At 32.1% G+C, this 23664-nt stretch overlaps 1 protein-coding gene across 1 annotated transcript in view; it reads left to right on the top strand.

Annotated features, from left to right (window-relative positions):
- The first annotated feature begins 7 nt into the window (after positions 1-7).
- LOC132760210 (uncharacterized) overlaps positions 8-23664 on the top strand; it is a 40193-nt gene continuing 16536 nt past the window's right edge. The window contains exon 1 of the mRNA XM_060752128.1: positions 8-1195. Coding sequence (XP_060608111.1) covers positions 8-1195 — 1188 coding nt within the window. The remainder of the gene's footprint in view (positions 1196-23664) is intronic.

Genomic DNA, 23664 nt, shown 5'->3' with positions numbered 1-23664 from the left:
GTCACAAATGGAATTCCTCATAGAAAATGCCACAATGAATAAAGATAAGATAACCAACGACGATGGTGCGAAAATTATAGATCTTGCTTTCCAAGCAATGGAAAAATTTAAGGAAGGTCAGGATATTGCTGTTTCACAAGAAGAAGATACAAACTGGGGCTGTTTTCATACAGAAGTTAAAACGGCACTATTTCTACTTGAAAAGTTTGAAAAGTTCGAGTGTTACACAAGTCGTGAGGAGTTTTTGAGCTTTTTGAACGAAAAGAATTTTGAACTTAACCATTCCCAATTGTTAGAACTAATGAAATTATGCCCTTCTCTGGAAAATCTTAAATCAGACACACCCTCTCAAAGTCACTTAGAAACGTCACTGAGAAGTCTAGAGGAGAGAAATTACCAAGTCAAAAGGCAGTTGTACACTATATATTCTGAGGATGAAACACTTTTGTTGAGACTTAGAGAAAGATTTGAAAGATTTTACGGCAGTCGGGATAAAACATCAAAATATCAATTCACATATGGAATCGGTTTAAAACCACTTATGGTGGCCAAAGAGAAAAAGCCAAGATTGTTAAAACAGCGTGTAGAAGAAGCAAAGAACAATCTCGAGGGTCATGATATTGAAACTGTAGATGAAAGAGATCTGCTTGTTTATCTTGGTAACAAAATTATAAACCTTTCTAGTCAAGTTGGGAGTAAAGAAACAGACACATGTAATGGACACGAGTATAAACGGCTTCTGTCCTACAGTACAAAGCTGGTTTCTATTCAAACAACATCTCCGAGATCTAAGAGACTCTATCTGGAATCATTTCTATATTATGCAATGCTACATTGGCCTTTGAAGACTAGAACAAGCTTAGACTTAGATGTTCTTGCTCGTCCGAGAAGTTATGAGCAACTTATCAAAGATTGGGAAGAAGCGTACAATGCAAACTTCTACATTAAGAGTTCTGAGCAGTGCCGCAAAAACAGACCAAAGAACTATTTTGCCTTAGGAAAAGGGAGCCCAGGTAATGATATTGTTGATTTAGAATCAATTAGAAAGGAGTGGATGAACCGAAAAAAGAAAGCATCGGGTCGTGTTCGGAGACCAGTATTTGCAGATTTCTTTTGGAGAGAAAGTTTTGTAGAAGATAGACTAGAACGATTAGACGGAACAGTCGATGGCACAGGTCATGTTGTGATTCACAAGGTACTTTAATACATATAATTTATATCACATTGTATTTAAAATAGTTTCATTTCTTATTATTTAGTAAGACAATTAAAAGAATTAAATGAGCAAACTTTTGTTTTTATTTGCTTTAATCTTGTAAAATGGTTTTGTTTCGAAAAAAAATCTTTAGATAAAATGTTAATGAAAAAATTTTAAAAAAGGGGGAATATCCCAAATGGAAACGCAAAACATTTAGGATTAAAACCTACTACCTTGTACAGTTTTTGAGTAATAAAAGTGGTCCCCGTTTGTTCTTTTGGGTTTACATGAAAGGGGCCAAAAGCGTTATTTTAGAGGAAAAAAGGGACCAATTTTGGAAAAAAATTTAAAATAAGAAGATATGCTTTTAATTAAGTTTCAAAAGATTTTCATATCTATTTAATTTTGTATTTTAAAGTTTTTTGTTGGGTTTTTTAAATACCCGTAAATTCCCAGACGACTGGTACAGTTTTTTTTCAGGTAAATTATAAAGGCTGATTTGCAAATTAAATTTGTAATTTTTAGCCATTCCTTTGAAAATACTTTGTTTCTTTGAAGAGTCAAAATAAGTGCCCTTTGAAATTTGTCTAACATGTTTTTATTTTGCATATCGTTTTAGGCAAAACAGCCTCTCGCAGTTCGCCTGTTTTTGACGGCGGACCAAGTAGTCTAAACTCGGAGCATGAGGCCGACACTATGACAAGCGATGCTCAAAATGATATGGGAAAGGCTGATGTTAAAACTGACTTAAAAACGCAACCAAAATCTGCAAATTCATTTCCCAAGGAAGCTGCATCGGAAAGTTGTCAGTCTTATCTGGCATCTGGGGGTCAAGGTGAAATTATTGTCTTTAAAAAGTTTTTTCTCTTCATTTAAGGTATTTTTTCACGCTTTTCTGTATAAATGAATGCTTCGTTATTTTGTTTTCGAAAACAAAATGTGGTTAATAAGGGATACTCTTAAATATCAAGTAATAAAACTTCAACATCACTTAATAAGCATTATTTGGCACGATTACATTGTTAGTAGTTTATGTTATGTGTGTGTGTAGCGTTTCTTTTAAAACTAAAACCTACTGTTATTTTGAAATGATAATAAATAAATTGCACTCTGTTTTATTTAATTGTAGCCGAGGCTGACTTTGATACAAAAATTGTGGCTGGAAATTGTGTACAACAGCCTGCCAAAGTGACTGAAAAATGTTGGCAGGAGCCTTCAAAAGTGGCGCCTGACAAATGTGTGCAACATAGTGCAAAGGAAACTAGCAAACGTGTGCAGCAGCCTGCCAAAGTGAAACACAAACGTGAGCAGCAGCCTGCCAAAGTGACACACAAACGTGAGCAGCAGCCTGCAAAAGCGACTGGTAAATGTGGGTTCGCACCTCCCCCCCCCAAAGGGGGAAACCCCGAAATTTTAAATTTTTGGGAAAAAAAAAAAACCTGAAAAAGGGTGTCACGGCGCCAAAGGGAAAAAAGTAACAGAAAAAAAAAGAAAAAATTTGGGGAATTTTCAAATGAAAGGGTCTTTTGTTTATTATACCCCCAAAACGAAGTTTGAGGGGGTATATAGGAGTCACCCGGTGGTCGGTTGGTCGGTCGGCCGGTTGGTCGGTCGGTCGGTCCAGACGTCAGTTGCATTTTCCTTGTCATGCACAATCAAAACTCTATCTAATGTAATTTCAGAGTTCTTCCCCTTTATTACTTTTCCATTGCTTTCTTTTGTCCGGACCATAACTTGAAGACTAATGGTTGGAATTCAATATTACTTCATACGATGGTCAAACACATTGAGAGGAAGTGCAGTGCACAAGAAAATAACTCCATCATGACTCATTATAGAGTTATTGCCTTTAGTTACTTTTCCTTGTCCGGGGCATAACTTGAAAACTACTGCTTGGAATTCAAAACAACTTCATACAATAGTCAAGCACATTGAGAGGAAGTGCAGTGCACAAGAACCATAACTCCATCTTGACTTATTACAGAGTTATTGTCCTTTGTTACTTTTCCTTGTCCGGAGCATAACTTGAAAACTACTAGTTGGAATTTAATACAACTTCATACAATCGCCAAGCACATTAAGAGGAAGTGCAGTGCACAAGAACCATAACTCTGTCTAGAGTAATTATTGAGTTACTGCCCTTTGTTAGTTTTCCTTTGCTTTTTCTTGTCTAGAGCATAACTTGATAAGTACTATTTGGATTTCAATACAATTTCATTCAATAGTCAAGTATATTGAGAGGAAGCGCAGTGCACAGAAACCATAACTCCTTCTTGGCTCATTTAAGAGTTTTTGCCCTTTGTTACTTTTTAATATCCAGTGCATAACTTGAAAATTAATGTTTGGAATTCAATGAAACTTCATACAATGGTCAAGGGCAGTGAGATGAAGTGCAGTGCAGAAGAAGCATAACTCTATTTTGACTAATTACAGTTATTGCCCTTTGTTACTTTGTGTCCAGTGCATAACTTGAAAACTAGTAGTTGGAATTCAATACAACTTCATATAATGGTCAAGCACAATGAGAGGAAGTGCAGTGTACAATAACTATAACTCCATCTTCAGTATTTGTAGGGATATTGTCCTTTGTTCCTTTTCCTTGTCCGGCGCATCACTGTTTAGAATTCAATGCAACTTCATACAATGGTCAAGCGCAATGAGAGGAAGTGCAGTGATCAAGAAGCGTAACTCTTTCTGGATTTATTACAGAGTAATTCAATAAAACTTCATGAATGGTCAACCATATTGTAAGGAAATGCAACATGCAAAAACCACAACTATCTTTAATTGCCCACAACCATAACTCTATTTCAATTCTTTTACAAGGTATTCTGTTACATGTAACTTCCTCATTTCCGAAGCAGTCTTGGGGTCGTATTAATCACATTTAGTGATAGTTCTAGTTTGTTTTGTTTTGCTTTTTTGTTTGTTTACTTGTCTAGTTGTAACGCCGATTTAAACACATTTGTCTCGGCGGTCGATTCAACAAACCGGCATTCCTGGAAAACTAAATAGTCATTTTAGATTTTACCGATTTCTTCGCAAAGTACCGACCACTAATCACGCATGCTTTCTGAATCAGCTTTTAAAGTTAAATGACCATTTGGCTTAATGTTAGAGATTAATGGTAACGAAGAAATTACTCCTCGCCCGCGGATCATTGGATTACTAATCCGAAGCTCTTGCCATTGAGCCAATTAGTCGCACCAAAAAGTAACTATTTATATCGGAAATATCATATTCTTCAAAGACTTATACATGTATATTTAATTTGGATATATTCGTTGAATGTTTATGTTCCGTAAATATGTTGACACGTTTGATAACTTTGATTAAAAATGTGTGTATAAAAGTGTAAAAGAGAACATAAACCTGTACATATTTTGCTTAATGTGCTTTGCTGTTTGACGATTTGTTGAATTATAAATTACGACGGCGCCATGAGATATAGTGTTAGCTACATTTAACGTAAATGACATTTCAGAAGATGCCCTTGACTCTCATTTTGATTGTAAGATTAAATGAAATTAAACATAAACTATATGGAAATTTGAAAAAAAAGTTATTTTATTCGACAGTTGTTTTGCAAACCATTATGTAAGCGGAGAGAAAATGCCCTCGAAATGCCACAATCTATGTTGTAGATTATTGTTAGAATTGATGTGTTTTTCAAAATCAAATTAATTTTTTATAACTTTTAGCATATTTTAATGTTGTTTTTTTGTATTTCAACAGATTTCTAGGAAATTCCTTTAATACATATATTATTAAATGATCTAAATAGAGATCTTAAAAAGTTCTGCAAAGTAGTCTGAAGTAGAGCATGTTATGTGTAAATAAACATTTTTAACATAATATTTAACTTTTGTAGTCATCTTAAGATTTTTAAAAAATCTCTAAATTGTATATATCTATGTACAGTACAATGTTGTTATTTCGATTTTTATTGTTGATTTTATATATCTATAGAATGTAAATACTTAAACAGATGTTGAGGTTTATCAAGTCACAACAATTGTTCGAGAGAAGACAATTTGTATTTCTACTGTATTCTGTGTATCATTCTGGATACATTTGTAGTTCTGCTGTTTTCTGTGTATCATTAAATATTGCTCCATTCTGGTTACATGTGTACCTTTGTTGTTTTTGTGATTATCATTGATTATTACATATATGTATATGACAATATGACATGTAGTAACGCTTCTTGATTCCTTGTTTTAAGAATCATAAAACAGATCATGGCAGCTAATTTAAACATATTTTCATTAGACAATACAAATAAAAAATTGTCTTAAATAGTTTTATTTACTTCACAAGTGCATTCATTATGTCTTGATATGCGTTACAAGAAAGCAAAAAAGTGTTTCATTTTCAACATGAGTCTAACAAATTGGGCATGTTTTTTTTCCTCTCTCAATATTTTCTATATATACCGGAAAACTGTGATAACATATATGTAATTTATTTGATTAATATTTGTTTGTTTATTTTTATTATGAAATCATGCTATATTCCAATGCCTTCAAATTTTCGAATTATTTTATTGTATGTTTCATCAAACTGATATGCTGTGTGCAAAAATAAACCATATCAAAATGACATACTCATATTTTATCAAAACCTTTTTCCATTCTGTATTTACTTAATTATTCAAATTTACATCAAATGTTTGTATTATTAAGCACGCAAGTTAAAACAATACTGTAAGGATCTGATATTTTAGCATAATTCAGAAATGTACTTAAAACAGTACTTGTAACGAAATCCAAGTGACATTGTGAAATCCTATAGCTTCATATATTGTTGACTTCTACAAGAAAAAGATTCACTTACTTGATTGATCAAGGAACATTGTATTGACACTTATTGACTTTGCAATTTAAGCTGATAGAAATGTTAACTTACCTTTATGTATAGCAGAAAACTGATTTACTTTTTATATTTCCTCTGTAGCAGACGTCCAATGACAGACATCTTTGAAATCTGTAACTTCATATTTTATATTGAAGATTTTTTATTGTTAATATCAATTTCAGTCAAATTCAATTCAGGAACGTAATTTATGCAAAGTTTATGATTGATTAAGGTCAGAAATCCTTAAGTATTCACTTCATGTTTTTTTTATATTAACGATTTTCCTATGCAGATTTTATATGAGATTTCAATATGGCCGCCATTGAAATCAAAGATTTCAGATTCAGAAATCCGGCCGTCTGTCCATTTGAGGTTTCTGTATTTGATTTCGATGTTTATTAAAAATGCAAAAGGAACAAAATATTCATTTGAATTCGACGTTTATCAATAATGCAAAAAGAGCAACGATATTTCGTAATACAATTGCAAAAGTAACAAAACACAAAGTCAACGTGTAGTATTAGAAATGCCTAGAATAACAAAATGTGAATTTGAATTCAACGTTCATGAAGGATGCAAGAGAAACAAAATAAAAAGTTAAACATAGATCATCCATTACTTAGTTTACAATATTTTTGTTATTCATTTTTTTGTGTGGATTTCCGAGGATTTTTATGCTCGGATTATCTGTTGCTTTTGTTAAATGTTACATTGGTTTTACTTTGAATTGTACTATTTTTATGATTCAATTGATCTCAGATGTTATTATTATACTATTTCACGTTCTGACAATTAAAAGATTTTGTTTGGGTTATTATGTAGGCTCTACTGTGTAAAGTGTGTTCAACTATTACAAAATGAAAAAAAAAGTATCATTTATTAGAAATTAGTAATCAGTTATAGGGTTAAATTGCTTATCATTAAACAGTTAAAGCGTATTTTGTTTATCATTAAACATTTATATACCGTAATTTGGTTGTCATCAAACAGTTATAGTCTATTTTGATTATAATTAAACATGTATATGGTATTTTGTTTATTATAAAACAGTTACAACGTTTTTGGTTATCATGAAACAGTTATAGCGTAGTTTGGTCTTATTTTAGGTGTTTTTTCCCATCCAGCATCAAACAGTTATATAGTGTATTATGATGATTATCAAACATGTATAGGGTCTTTTGTTTATCCTCTTATAATTGTAACGTGTTTAATTTTTGTTTACTAGTATCAAGAAACAGTTATGGTGTAGTTTGGTTACAATCACACGGTTAAAGCGCAGTTTGGTCATAAAACACAGTTAAAACTTATTTAAGTTTTCATTTAACAGATGAAGCTTTTTTTGGTTATCATGAAACATTAACAGCGTATTTTGGCTTATTTAGTTACCATCAAACAGTTATAGAAGGTGTTTTTGGTTATCATCAAACAGTTATTTTTTTAGTGTCTTTTTGTTGTAATAAAATAATTATAAGGTATTTTAGTTAATTAAATGAGCACCTAAATCTGATAAGTTGAATAATATCTTAAAATTACACAACGCTAAAGAATAGTTACACGGTATATCTGTAGTAAATTATTTGTTCGTTGAGTAACAAGTTGAATAAAAAGAATCCAGATAAATAATAATAATTAAATTTACTAAATTGATTGGTGTTGTTTTTCTCGTTAACCCGATCTGTAACACTGTTGTCAGTTATTCGTGTGAAGATAAGATGATTTAAAATCTTATACAATAGATGCTTCAGCACAACATTATTGTTGTGTTTGTGGTATTTTAGTTCATTTTATTAGATCATCCAGTCTTCCTACTTGAAAAATGCTGCTTCGACTTTGTCGTCTGTCTGTGATATGCAGGCTTCATAACCTCAGAAATTCTTTATTTAGTTCCGCCAATTGTTTTCTGTTAAGGACACTCGCTTACTTTTATTTGTTGATCTTACGCCGCCTTTCATGAAATTGAACAACGTATCACAATGAAAGTTCTACGAAAAGCGTCATATGAACACATTTGTTTCTAAGTTAAAAATGTTACCATGTCATGGTGAATTCTGCTTATGCCTGTGCTTGGGAGCGTGGACGGTACCTCTACCGTCCATGAACAGGCCCAATTAAACCGAGCCTACAATATTTTCAATTTTGCCGTTTCGGATACAACTTTCACAGCTTACATTATATAGATTGAAAATTTTTATGATTATTCTTGATTATACATTAACTAGGACATACTGCCGGTCGAACATTTCACCATGCCTTGCAAAACTTGCGGAAACAACGAACATCGTAAAATATTATCAATAATGCTAAAATTTCAATAAATTATCTCATTATACAACGTTCGTACTCAGTACGTTACACATGTATACTTCACGAAATATATAATATGTAGTGACATTCTGAAGTTTATTTTTTATCAAATGATATCTTTTTGCTAATATTTGCTAATATATACAGTGTAATAATTATATACATATTAATATACAAGAAACAACAGGTTTTTGAAATAATAAATAATAAAAGGGTTTGCCCCAAGTTCTTCCAACAATGACCATCAAAAATGATAATAATTTTTTAAGTATCGTACATGTATATAAACATCTACTAAATCATGTTTCATATATGGGTGCTTTTTAAAGCAACATGACCACAGATTCATGCTAATTTTCATGAAGATTGTGAATTTTTTTTTAGAATTAAGGTATTGTCAAGTTAGTAACTTGCAAACAATGTACAATCCAGGTAAATTACCAAAACAGATGTCAAAATATGTAAAGACAGCCTTTACTGCGTTAGTCACGCAGTAGAAATAGAAATATGGTGATAACATTAGCAAAATCCGTAATTAAATCACTAATTTTATTTTGAATCTTTTTACCTTTCTTAAAATCTTAGTACATTTTCCTCAAGTTGATATATTGTTTTCTTGATACATTTTGGCTCATCTGGAGGCAATCAGCTTTAGCACAATAAATGCGTGGTTACACAATAAATATGCGGTACAGACGTTTATTTTTAAATGATTTTATTGTCACTTTAATTTGTTTAACACATGACTGAATATGAAGAAGTTTATAAACTATTTATACAAAAAAATTGGGTCTTTACAATCGACAAGCGAGGTACATGCATTGGTTTATATTCTAAAGCTTTTATAATTCACTTAAAAGACGTTTTTTAGATTCTGATGTAAAACTCGAGTTTCATTTAAAAGAGGATTCAGAAAAAAATGTTTAAAATCTATATTTAAAGGGGCAAATCTACATAGGATACCTCAAAGAAGATGTCCTTTTAGTTCAGAGAAGCCTTATTAAAGTTATTTTTTTTCAATAACTTTAATTGTACAAGAAACAGAATCTGATAGCAATTTATTTACCCCAAGCCCCAATAGTCATTATGTGTACTCACAGTCATCATTGACCTTTTTTGTTTTATAAAAACTAAATAAAATGTATGAATGTATGCCATACGTTTAGTTTTGTTGTTGTTTTTTTTTTCAAAGCTCCTTACTTGTTAAAGTGATTTGGTCCTTACTGGAAGATCTGTTATACCATGAATAATTATGTTGATAGTATTTAGTGTAATACTTGACAACGTATGATGGATGCTGTTGATTAGTTGATCAACATTTTATTTTAACAAATAGGCCTTTTTATAAGAACATTCCAAAAATACATTTCTATTGTTTTACATGTATCAATAGTTGACAATGTCTCTATTGCAGACCAATCCACTTTAAAGTTTTGATTTTCGATTTTCGAACTTCCGTTTGGAGAGTTACAAATACAACGCTACCTTAATGCTTATTTTCTATGTTAACATGTACAATACTGCTAATTCGATACTCTAAAACTTAAAGGAATAATAAAAAAAAATTTTTTTCCCTGTCCCCTGAACAATATAGATTTTTTTTAAAATTTCTATTTGTATTGTGGAATCAAAAGCAATAAACACAGTTTTTTTCTGTTTTCATGTTTGTTTTATTTATTTTCAATAATTTCAGCAGAAAAAAAGAGTTATCAATACAAGGTATTGTAAGACTTAGAAATAAGTATGACTCTGTATAAATAATCATGAAGATAATATACAAAAATATATATTTAAATGTATACACAAATGTTTATAAATATAATTTTGCGGTTAAAACAATTACATCTCATCGTTACAATAAGCCAATTAGTTAATTCATATTTCGATCTTAATATGACTTTCAAGAATACATTAAAAAGAAATCCTTAACTAAAAAAAAAATGTAGTATTTAAGATATATAGTTTTGTTTTGTTTTAAATAACTTGTAATTTATATGTAGAAATTGTTATTAAGTTCGGATAACTTTGGTTCTTCATGATGGTCCTCCACTTTCAATCTTTTGTTCGATACACAATAGCAGATCGATTATAGAGTATACAAAAAAGTTCAAAACGTTTGTTAGTAAACATGAGTTTGCTGTGCAACATCTATGACAGAGGTTTATAATACTTGTACCGAGCGTCAGCCTGTTATCTTATGAACCACCCTCAAAAATATCCGCAGGGGGTCTGGCAACGGAAACGGTGTAAACATTTGAAATATGTCCCGCATTTTATCGTACCATTTCAATACAAAGTTTTCTACTTTTTGGATTTGTCGCCTCATACTTATCCCTTTTTGAAGTCTCTGAACACTCTAACGTGAACAATTAAATATCCTTATATAGTTTAAACAGAATATATCCAAATTAAAAAATAATATTCAGTTTCTTTTTTTCCAGGTATATATCATACAGTTATATATGAGTATCTACAACAGTGAAGTAGTTCAACACGTCAATCCTTATATCACTAAAATTTCAACAAAATCGTACCCCATCCGTTTCAGTTAGGCCCGGCGCAGTCTTCGTATTTAAAAAGTTAAACTTTTTCACTTTTTTTTTGGTTTCACTTCATATACTTTCAAAGAATATTATAATTTAACGAATATAAATATCTATATTTCAACACTTGATAAATATCAAAATCAATAATTAGAGCGTTTATTTAATGGTTTCTAATTCCTTATATCAACTCCTTCTCAAATATTTGACATAAATTAATGACCTATATCCGGAGAATCAAGTAACACGAGCAAAACACCAAATTGAATCGAATATATACAGATATACAATGTAGTTCATAAACCATCTATACAACTGTAGAAAATAGGATGCATTTAACCTTTTCCCCCTACAGTATGTGGGAGGAATGTACTAATGTTACGGTACGGTAAAGTAGGGAGGGGATATTGTAAAACATGATAAATAATTGACTGACCTATATTCACCTGCTACACAAATATGGCTAAATTCATATTTCTGTAAGGTTTTGTCAGGTATGCGCGGGTGACATTTATCATCTGTGTTGAAATCAAGTCAAGTGTTTGCTTTTCTATACGTAAATATAAACACCGCAAAGCTAACTACTTTCATATCGCATTAGTATTTCAATTGATATTGCCGTCATTTGATAAAAGGGTTTTATGGTTTATATTATATTAGAACTCCTTCATAAACATAATTAGTATATTTAACTTGGTCACGATTGACCGTGTCTATTTTCGATAGGCATTTCTCTCACTAGTTCTTCACATATCGTATAAAGCTCACTAAATAATAATATAACTTTTGCGCATGATGTTGATATTAGAATTAGTAACATTAATTACATATATCTATATAGGATATAAATATATAAATAGGATATAATATAGGATTTGCTTGTTTTTCGTGAATTTGTTATATACTGTGACAACAATGTAATAATGGGGACGATTTCTCACTTTGTTGTGTTTTATATATAGCATATTCTTGGATATCAGACAGGATTTTTATCTGTCATGTATTGTATTTCAGAGATGGTACCCGTTTACTGGGCAGTTACGAGGCTTGTCATGTTGACGTCCATGGGCGGGTACCCGAGGAGTGGTTTTACGGACCTTTACTGCAAACAAGAGTCAAATAAATTTTCTTGCATAGTCTACCATATTCTTTAGTATTCTAAATGGTTTGTCTCAATAAATTAACTTTTTTTCTGGAAAATTAATGTTATCTAATCCTTTACCACTTTATTACACTAGCATAAGAATTTATAACTTCATTCATAATCGCGAAATGACTTTAATATTAAGATATGTAGCCCCTTGTAGCCACAATTTAAAACAACTTGCTGTAATTACTATTCAACTAATTATTGAGTGCGAAAATACTAAACCGGGGAAGGCACTACATCGTAACCATCTCCTGCTGAAAATAACTACCCGTGAATTTTATCCGTGGTGGAGTCAAACGAATTCTTGTTTCATTGATGCCGTTTTTACGAAGGGAGACAATTCTGACATATTATCATGTTCATATTTTTTACTAGTTTTCTCCCTTCACAAGTCCCGTATTCGTTTATTCTCTTTCTTTTGCAATTTATCTGAGATGCAGTGTCTATTACTTTTCATACGGTGCTTACAAAATAGCGATAACAAATATGTTTCTATCTCTTTATCTCATACCCGATTATTTATTTATTTATTTTATTTATTTATTTATTTATCTATTTATTTATTTATTTATATTTACAATGTATTTATTTATTTATTCAGGGTGTCTGTTCGACCCTTGAAATGACTCTTTGACCCTTCAAATTTCCAAAAGGTCTGACTTGCCCCTAAGGATTTTAACTGGAGGGTCAAATTTTGTTAAAATCATGGGGATTTGGCCTTGTAGTCGGTAAAACTTAGTCAAATGACCCTTCTGGATTTCATAGCTAGTGAACATCCTGTTTATTTATTTATTATTATTTTTTTTTTTTTTTTTGGGGGGGGGGGGGAGTGTTGTTGTTGATTTTATTACTTACTAGACCTGCATTTAAATACACTTTATTAAATTTATTAAATATAGTTAAAATGATTACCTTGATAATTATGTTATACACAGATTGAAAGCAAACATACATGGACCTTGTCAAGCTCCCTTGTAAATATTGCGTAGAAGGCTAGTATTCTTTAAACAAATATAAGGTCGAATCTGTTAGAGGAATTGTTCTAGCTTGAACTGTTTTGGACAATGCACGGCAGTTTTGATCGTGATATGATTATTACAATATTGATCCTTTACTTTTACATATATTCATAGTGGCTGTAATAATTTGTCTTTTTTTTCAACATGTAATTAATTTTAATTGATTACAACGAATGAAATAACATAATTATTAAGTTACTGATATCGGCCTAACTGATGTGTTGAATTTCACGAAACCACTACTACAACTACTACTTCTACGGCTACAGCTACTTCTGCTGCTGCTGCTGTTACTACTACTACCGGTGCTGCTGCAGCTACTGTTATTGCTACTACTGCTACCTGTGCTACTACTACTGCAGCTACTGCTACTTCTTCTATTACTACAGCTACTTTCTTTTTTTCTTTCTGTAACTACTACTTCTACTGCTATTGCTTCTGCTACTACTACTGCTACTGCTACTGCTACTGCTACTGCTACTGCTACTGCTACTGCTACTGCTGCTGCTGCTGCTACTGCTTCTACTACTACTACTACTACTACTACTACTACTACTACTACTACTACTACTACTACTTACTACTACTTACTACTACTACTACTACTACTACTAGCACTAGTACTACTACTAGCACTAGTACTAGCACTAGTACTACTACTACTACACTACTACTACTACTACTACTACACTACTACTACTAGTACTACTAGTACTACTACTACTACTAGTACTACTAGTACTACTTCTACTACTACTAGTACTAGTACTACTACTACTACTACTAGTACTACTACTACTACTACTAGTACTACTAGTACTACTACTACTAGTACTACTACTACTACTACTAGTACTACTAGTACTACTACTACTAGTACTAGTACTACTACTAGTACTACTAGTACTACTACTAGTACTACCAGTCCTACTAGTACTACTACTAGTACTACTAGTACTACTAGTACTACTACTACTAGTACTACTACTAGTACTACTAGTACTACTAGTACTACTACTACTAGTACTACTACTAGTACTACTAGTACTACTACTAGTACTAGTAGTACTACTAGTAGTAGTAGTATTACTACTACCACTACTACTACTAGTACTAGTACTACTACTACTACTACTACTACTACTACTACTACTACTACTACTACTACTACTACTACTACCACTACCACTACCACTACCACTACCACTACCACTACCACTACCACTACCACTACCACTACTACTACTACTACTACTACTACTACTACTACTACCACTACCACTACCACTACCACTACCACTACCACTACCACTACCACTACCACTACCACTACCACTACCACTACCACTACTACTACTACTACTACTACTACTACTACTACTACTACTACTACTACTACTACTACTACTACATGACTTGCAGGGTATTTGTACAGCTTAAACCCCGATCCAGATAAAATGAATGTAAACTTAAAATGAGTTCACTGAATTTGGTTATTTTACTTCTGTTATAACTTTGAAGTAGGGTGATGGAAGTCCTTGACCGAATTAAAAAGGTCGTTGACTTCAAACCACCTGTCCCAAACGGCTTTAGGCTCGAGTCCCGCTAGGGACTTTGGATTCTTTCATGTGAGGAAACTATCCAGCTAGGTTACGGAACGTCGGAGACTTAGGTGCCCGCCCGTGTCTGTGGTCTTTCTAGGAATATCGCCGTATGACCACTACTGTGTTGTTGCGGCGAAAAACCTAGCATAAAACCTTTGAAGTATATTTTTATGTTTTTACTCTTCGCCCTCTCGGATAAAGTCGCTTAAACTGTGCAGACATATTCCTTGTATAGTACCTATTACATTAGTTATTTGAGCTTGATAATAATTATATTGTTTCTCAGTAACACGGTATATCAAGTTAAAGGTATAGGCTATGGTCACATAGCAAATAAAAACAACTAACATTTAGTATGATCTTGAAATATAATAAAAAAAAACAAACAAAAAAAAAAAACTTTTAGGCGGAAAATAACACTGGGAGGTCATTGATCTGACCTTGAATATTTCAAGTGATTTCAATAGCAGATTAATACGCACAAGTCTTATTTTTTCCATTTTATCCCTAGTCACAATAAACTCATTGGGAATTCTTAAAATTTTGCAAAACTACCAGAAAGAGACACGAAAAGCGGAAAAAATAAGTTATACTAAATTTTATGATGACTTATCTGCTCTTGGATTAAGCAAATTTACAAATTTAATGGCAGATAACTCGAAATGGAGGTAAATACGTTTATAATTCTCTAAGATCTTGCAAATTTTAATAATATTCTATTATGTAATTTTCATTCTGCTATATGTGTATTTGCTACCCTAGCATACGCTGTTTAAACAGCATGCCCCCAGCTTCATGCTAATTTTCATGATTTTTTTAAAGAAATGTATATAAAAGTAAGATATTGAGGAGCGAAAAAAAAAGAGTAAGTAATTAACACATTTTAATCTGCACTTACAATATACGACAATTACCATAACGATGTCAAAATATGCAAAAATAACCATTATTGCGTTAGTCACGCAATAGAAATATGGTGATAAATACAGCAAAGTCAGTTTTTAATTGCACATTAGATTAACTTGAATGTGCACATAATATTAACTTGAATATTGAATCTTTTTAACTTTTCTTAAACTTTTATTATTACATTTTTCTCAAGTTTGTTTTTCTTATGAATATTTTGTCTCATTCGAAGGCACACGCCTTTAATGTACATATATGAATGTAATTAATTATGATATAAATGTAGAGTAAAAAATACTTCAATTTTCACGTTGCCGTATTATACATACACACCTTAAATAAATATAGATAGAACTGTTATCTTATTCATCACCTTTCAAGGAATAATTTAATTAAATGGGTTTCACGTGGTGTGTACAGTGTATTAATTTGCGCTACTTGGTGTTTACATCTATGATTAAATGACACCTGTCACACTACTGCTGGCGCCATAAAATAATGTTTCAAGTTTCCAGTATACTTATATAAAATTATATACCAAAAAAAAAAATGAACATAAAATTGTGAACTAAATCCTACAGCAATGAACAGCAATATCGAGAAAGAAAGATAAAAAAGGAACGAACTAGCCACATGACCATTCAGTGTATTGGTGCGACGTTCAACCTATAAAAATGAATTTTAATTGTTCATTTTAAATTTCCATTGTCATTCATGAATTTTTATTGTCTATTTAAAATGTTCGTTATTTATCGATTTATACGTTGTCAATTTATAATTATGAAAATGTAGACGAGTTTGCAATATCAAAGTTATATTACATAAGCGGTTGACAGTACTGGTAACGTAACGTTTCTATCGACAAGAAGACTAAATGACTCTATAATTTATGCTATTACTAAAATATGAAATTTAGTATGTATTATTTCAAAATGTACTTTTCACTCTTACTTGCTAAAGTTTTTATATCGGATTTGCCGTGTTTTAGATATAGAACAGTACATTTGACCTGGCTCTACACTAGTCGTCGCCTCAATTCCAGACAATTAATTTTTTATTTAAATATTCGAGTTTCGGTATATATCATTTGAAAAAGGTTTGACCAAGTTCTATAGTTTTAAAGCATTTAGAACGTTTGCTTTGTATTTTCAAACAAGTTTATTAATCATTCAATTATGGTCTATAAGGCTATTACATGTATATCATTTCGTAAATGTCTCAGTGTGTCAATTGCGAATACTGCTGATACCACTATGTGACACGATGTAAGGGGAAATTTATAAGATTCTACATTTTTTTTTTAAATCTTCAAGTACACGGCACTCTGAGTGTAATATTTTATCTAAATGTTGATTTTGCGTAGTTATTTACACAAGAATTCTATTATTACTGCTTTTTAGCTCACATAAACATGAACGTGCTCAAGGTGGGGTATTGTGATACACCTGTGTCCGCCGTCCGTCATCCGTCGTTTACATTTTAAATGAAATAAACTTTTGCTAGGTTTTTACTATTTTCTATTTCTTGGAGACAACAAACCACTTGTTAAATCTAAAAAAAATGTACAAAACAAGTTTATATCTTCAATAACTTCGTAATATGAGAAGTTTTGAAGCTGAGACCTTAAACCGAGTGTGCCTTTATCATTGCATAGTAAGCATATTAAAGAATTTCAAAATAGCATACATACCCACTTACCTGAAGAAAATACGTGCGGATGTTGTAAATATTCATGACTCGGTAGTTTGCAACCAATCGCTTGAACCAAGTGTGCAACCATGTCACGTCCTGCCCCTTGATGTATATTTTTTGTTGCCGCAAGTATGCCAGTGTGTGTTTTGAGATATGACTGGATGCACTATCCTGGTGGAAGACCATGTCTTTAATTTGGTCCAGGAAACATTCTGGGAAGATCTTTGTTAACAAAGACTTCAGAACTTTATTGATATGACTTTTATACCTTTATGAATAATACGGATATCCGTTTTACCATGGAAGCTTACGTTTGCCCAGGCGATGAATCCTGGAGAAAAGTTTTGAAACATCATGTACTCCTTTACCGTAATAACAAACCCGACGACGACCATAACTGCAACCGAGATAGAACATTGCCTCGTCGGCCGTGACAATGTTTCCCCCTAATTGTTATCATCTAAACATGGATACAGACGCCATGAACGTTGACGTTTTTTCTCAGTTTGATATGCATTGGGCTTATAAACTTTCTTGCGAAGTTTACATCGCATAATTCTGTTAATAGTATCCTGAGATACACCTAAACGTTGTGCCATCGCTCTCTGGGTTGGAGGATTTACCCTTCGAATAAAAAAGGCAATTTATGAACGATGTCATCAGTTCACTTAGTAGGTCGACTTCAAAACTTACCTGGTTTCGGCTCTTTAGTATGAGGATTTCTAGATTTGCCGATGGAATGTTTACTCTATGTAATGACAAAGATACATCATGGCCCTGTCCCTTTTTTATTCTTGTATAGGAATTTCCTGTCTTCAACAGGTATTCTATAACACCCTCTAAACTTGAGTCAATTTTACGTCTACCCATGCTGAAATCACAACTACGTGTAAGATAAATGTGTAGTTTGCTTAAGAAAGGATAAGACACCACTTGCGTTGCAGGCGTTCGCGAGAAACAAAACTACAAGGTGTTTCAAAATTCGCGAATCACCTCTTGTATTTTACCTTGAAAATCAATTCTGTGAAGATTTGCCATAGCTTTATTTTTGAAATGTGATTGATATCCTCTATGTCCTCTTAGAACATTAAGGTATTAATGCGACATGATGACAAAGGCTCGTTACAAAAAAAAAAAAAAAAAAAAAAAAAAAAAAATAAAGAGTTCCAGCGGCATAAGCGTTGAACACAATCATGTTAGTCCAACTTTTCTATAGAATTTAATATAAATGTTCACTCGACCAGTTTATTAACCAAATATATATCAGCGCGTGAAACTATTCTATTGATATTCATTATTAACTGTGTTTGTAAGTGTCAGTATTTTCAGCATTCGATTGACGCAAGGAATAATGTAACCCTCTCATGTTTTGTGATAATTCATAATATTACCGACGAAAGCTGATTCCTATAGCTGTAACCTCCAATTAATGATATACATTATGAATGATCGAGTTTCCACCTTGATTTGATGATCACTTTAATTAATATTCTTCACTTCATTGTATTTTTTCGAAGGTTAAAAATCTTTCTGTGATCGCTCAAAAAAATTATTCGACCATTTCTCCGAAATCTTACAAAGCTTTGAGACACTACTTCAACAGAAATCTGAAGGTAAGTGTTAAATTTTTATGTAACATTTTGGATAGATTAAAATATTATGAAAAACAATTTAACTTTGAATATTTTGCATATTTTTTTTATTAAGAATAACAAACTGTTGTCATCCAACGAGAAGCTAAAAGCTTTTCATTTAACTATTGTGATGGTTACATAAGTTATACACACGACTTCCGACGATTTGTCAAATAATTTCTTTTTCTTTTCTCTAATATAAATTCATTATAAATATTCGTTACATACGGTAGTATATGGTTGATATATAAGCTTGATATATAGCGTTTAATTAAAATTTTGTTGAACCTGGGCAGGGTCTTTCAAATAGAATATTTGAGAGACCCTGATTTGAATGATAATTCTTTTTTACTGTTTACAAATGTTTTAGTAATTTCACCATTGTTCACCTTCTTGATATCGTCGATTTAATCAACATTTGGTTCAAATTGAATGCGTGGCTGCAGTTACCCACGACTTTTACTGGTCAATAAGAGTTATACTATGTATAAAATGTATATACTCAACTCACATTATAATTTATTAAATACTTATAAATAACATTTCTTTTTAATTCAGCCAATACACCAAATTAAAGTCTTAAAGTTGCACGCATCCAGAGCAGCCAAAATATTTCAAGAAAATTATTAATGAGAAAAATGTACTAAAATTTTAAGATAGTTGCATCATTCAAGATCCTAGTGATAATTTTTATGTTATTTAGGGTTTAAAAATGTCTTTGAGTATTTTATCACCATATTTCTACTGCGTTTCTAACGCAGTAATGGCTGTTTTTGGATATGTTGACCAGCCGATTGCAATATGTAAATTCCTTTATTTATTCACCTCTCAATATCTTACTTTTAAATACATTTTCAAAATTTTCATGAAAATTAACATGACACAGGAGGCGTGTACCACCACTCGTGACATGTTTAATTTTATACCACTCCATGAATAAAAAACCTGCGTTAATAGAAAAACACTTGAACATTTCCGATATATATATTTCATCTAAAAACCTTGAGAAGGGTATAAATCTATATCTTATGAATTATTTTTATAAAATCTATCATCATTTACATTATATTGGTTCCATTATTATATGGTTGATTCCGGAAAAGTTGTAACATAGAATGTCTCTGTTATTTAACACACATGAATATTGTACGTTAACAGAATAAAATAGAATTAAATGTTCCGGTTGCTATTTTAAGTAGAGCAATGATTTTGTTCATGCGCCATTCGCTTTTAAGGCAATCATCTATCATGTTTATTTCATACAAACATTTTGGAAGATTTTTTTTAAATATGCAAATAAGAATTTATGCAGCAATAAATAGCTTTATACGCTTTAATAAATTAATCAATTCAAAATTGGCTTCGACAAATTCTAAATGTATTAGGCATTTAACACTTGCAACTACAGGCATATAACATTACATAATGTACATTCATTGAGAAATAAACTGTGGATATGAAATGTTCTGCTTTTTTATTTTTCGGATTTATTCATTTTACGTAAACTCAAGGTAAGGCTTTTCAAAACTTACACGACGGCCTGGTGCTGACCCTATTAACTCTTTTCTTAATTCGAATTTCAATCTAAAATGACTGACACTTTTTTCTGCTTTTACCCTTATTGCTACTTATTAACTATATTTACAAAACCAATTTATTTGATTTTTGTATCATTATTCAGAATGAATTTCACCAACTCATCCGTTACGTCACCAAGGACGCCACCAGTTACATCACAAGGAGGGGAAAACGAGATTCCTTATATTCTGATCGTCATTTGCGGATTCATTGTAATATTTGGGATCATCTCTTTCATTTTTGGCATAAAAACACCGACAGTTGCCCCGAACATACGTTATACAAGTAGCAACATTATTTTTTATGACATATGTGTAGTAATTTTTTACGTACTGCATTACACACTGCTTGATTCGCCCAACTGGTTTTATTACCGTGCAACGCAATACAGTGTTTTAGGACAATGGTTTTCCGTCATGGGTTTTACCGTGGAAAGGTTTATTGCTATATACTCGCCTTTAAAGTATCGCGTCTATTTTAGAAAAGCATACATTAAGGCTTATATCTTAGTTGAGTTCTTATGTTTAACGGCGATACTTGTGTTTACCGCTTTTTTCCCACGAAATCCAAAACGGGCAACCCGTGTTTGCTGGGTAGCCATATCCTTACACACAACCTTTAGCGTTATTACTGTTGTGAGTTGTATCAAAACTATTATACTTTTCAAAAGCAGTTTATCTAAAGGACTTGCATGTAATATCAGAATAATCAGCAGAAGTAAAGAGACAATTTCGATATTCTGTATCCTCTTTGTAATTTTACATATACCAATAGGAATTGAAACAATTGTTCTAAAATGTGAATTTGATCCAAATAAACGTTTGTACACAAGCTACCTGATTATAGTCAACAGTGCTATAGATCCGTTGATTTACGTTTGGAAATTTAAAAAGTGTCGTCTGCAAGCCTTGAAGTGTCTGTCACGACTTCCCTGCTTCAAGTCAATCAGGATTTCAGATGACTCCAGAAGCAATTCAATACCCAAAGTCGTAAATACAGACCGTAAAGCGTCTCAAATTTCAAACCTTTCAACCCGTCGTTTTTCAAACATTGCTGACTGTACAACTTTAGATAGAGAAGAACAGAGTGTGTCATATATTGAATGTAACAAGTTGTCTCACACACTAAACAATCATGTTTCCATCCTTGAAAACATTAATGAATCAAATATTGAATACATTAAAGTTAATGGTATAGCAAAACATAATGTTTTAAGCATTTCAGATAGTAACGCATCTAACAATACAAACAATGCAGATAGTAAAGGGTTTAACAAAACAGGCAGTAAAGCATCTGACAACAATGCAGACAGTGATGCGCGTAACAATGTAGACAGTGATGCGTGTAACAATACAGACAGTGATGCGTGTAACAATACAGACAGTGATGCATGTAACAATGCAGACAGTGATGCGCGTAACAATGCAGACAGTGTAATGTTTAACAAAACAGGCAGTAAATCTAACAATACAGACAGTAATGCGTGTAACAATGCAGACAGTGATGCGTGTAACAATACAGACAGTGATGCATGTAACAATGCAGACAGTGTAATGTTTAACAAAACAGGCAGTAAAGCATTTAACAATGCAGACAGTGTAATGTTTAACAAAACAGGCAGTAAAGGATCTAACAATACAGATAGTGATGCATGTAACAATACAGACAGTGATGCGTGTAACAATACAGACAGTGATGCGTGTAACAATACAGACAGTGATGCGTGCAACAATACAGGCAGTGATGCGTGTAACAATACAGACAGTGTAATGTTTAACAATACAAACAGTAAAGCATCTAACAATACAGACAGTGACGCATGTTACAAAACTAACAGTGACGCGTCTCACAATACAGACAGTGAAGCATCTTACAATGCAGACAGTGACGCGTGTAACAAAACAGGCAGTGAAACATCTAACAATACACACAGTAAACCATCTAACAATGTAGACAGTGAAATGTTTGACAAAACAGGCAGTAAAACATCTAATAATAAAGACAGTAAAAAATCTAACAATACAGACAGTGACGCGTGTATCAAAACAGATTGTAACACGTCTCACAATACAGAAAGTAAACCATCTAACAATACAGACAGTGACGCGTGTAAAAATGCAGACAGTGATGCGAATAACAATGCAGACAGTGAAATGTTTAACAAAAGAGGTAGTAAAGCATCTAACAATACAGACAGTAAAGCATCTGATAATTCAGAAAGTAAATCGTTTAGCCATATAGATATAAAAGAGTCTGAAACATAGTCAGATAAGTTTCCAACATAATACTACTAAACAGTAAAGCGTTTTATAATACGGACAGTAAAACGACCAACAAATCAAACACTTGATTGAAGTGCAATACAGATCATTAAGCATTTGACAATATCTGACAGTCAAAAGAAATTCAGCAATGTTTTAACGCATTACAAATAGTAATTTTCTAAGGCATAACAGATAGTAATATTTCTAATGCATTACATATACCGGTAGTAATGTTTCTAACGCAGTGCAGATAGTAAAGTTTGTAACGCATTACATATAGATAGTAATGTGTCTAATGCTTTACAGGCAGATTTTAGGCTTTTAATATTACACAAAAATATGCGACTTAATGTACTGAAATAATTTTATTAGACATTACTGACAGTTTTTGAGCATTATGGATAGAAGCCATTTTAGATAGAAATCTGTCAGGTATTATAGATAGAAATTTGTCAGGCATTATAGATAGAACTTTGTCAGGCATTATAGATAGAAATGTGTCAGGCATTGTAGATAGAAATGTGTCAGGCATTATAGATAGAACTTTGTCAAGCATTGTAAATAGAAATGTGTCAGGCATTGTAGATAGAAATGTGTAAGGCATTATAGATAGAAACTTGTCAGGCATTGTAGATAGAACTTTGTCAAGCATTGTAGATAGAACTTTGTCAAGCATTGTAGATAGAAATTTGTCAGGCATTGTAGATAGAACTTTGTCAGGCATTATAGATAGAAATCTGTCAGGCATTATAGATAGAAATATGTCAGGCATTATAGATAGAAATTAGTCAGGCATTGTAGATAGAACTTTGTCAGGCATTATAGATAGAAATTTGTCAGGCATTGTAGATAGAAATGTGTCAGGCATTATAGATAGAAATTTGTCAGGCATTATAGATAGAAATGTGTCAGGCA

The sequence above is a fragment of the Ruditapes philippinarum genome, unplaced genomic scaffold, assembly GCF_026571515.1.
Source record: "Ruditapes philippinarum isolate M1 unplaced genomic scaffold, ASM2657151v2 ctg264_1_1_1_1, whole genome shotgun sequence".
Classification (NCBI taxonomy): domain Eukaryota; kingdom Metazoa; phylum Mollusca; class Bivalvia; order Venerida; family Veneridae; genus Ruditapes; species Ruditapes philippinarum.
Note: the sequence above shows the minus strand (reverse complement) of the source record. Positions and strands in the feature narration are given on the sequence as shown.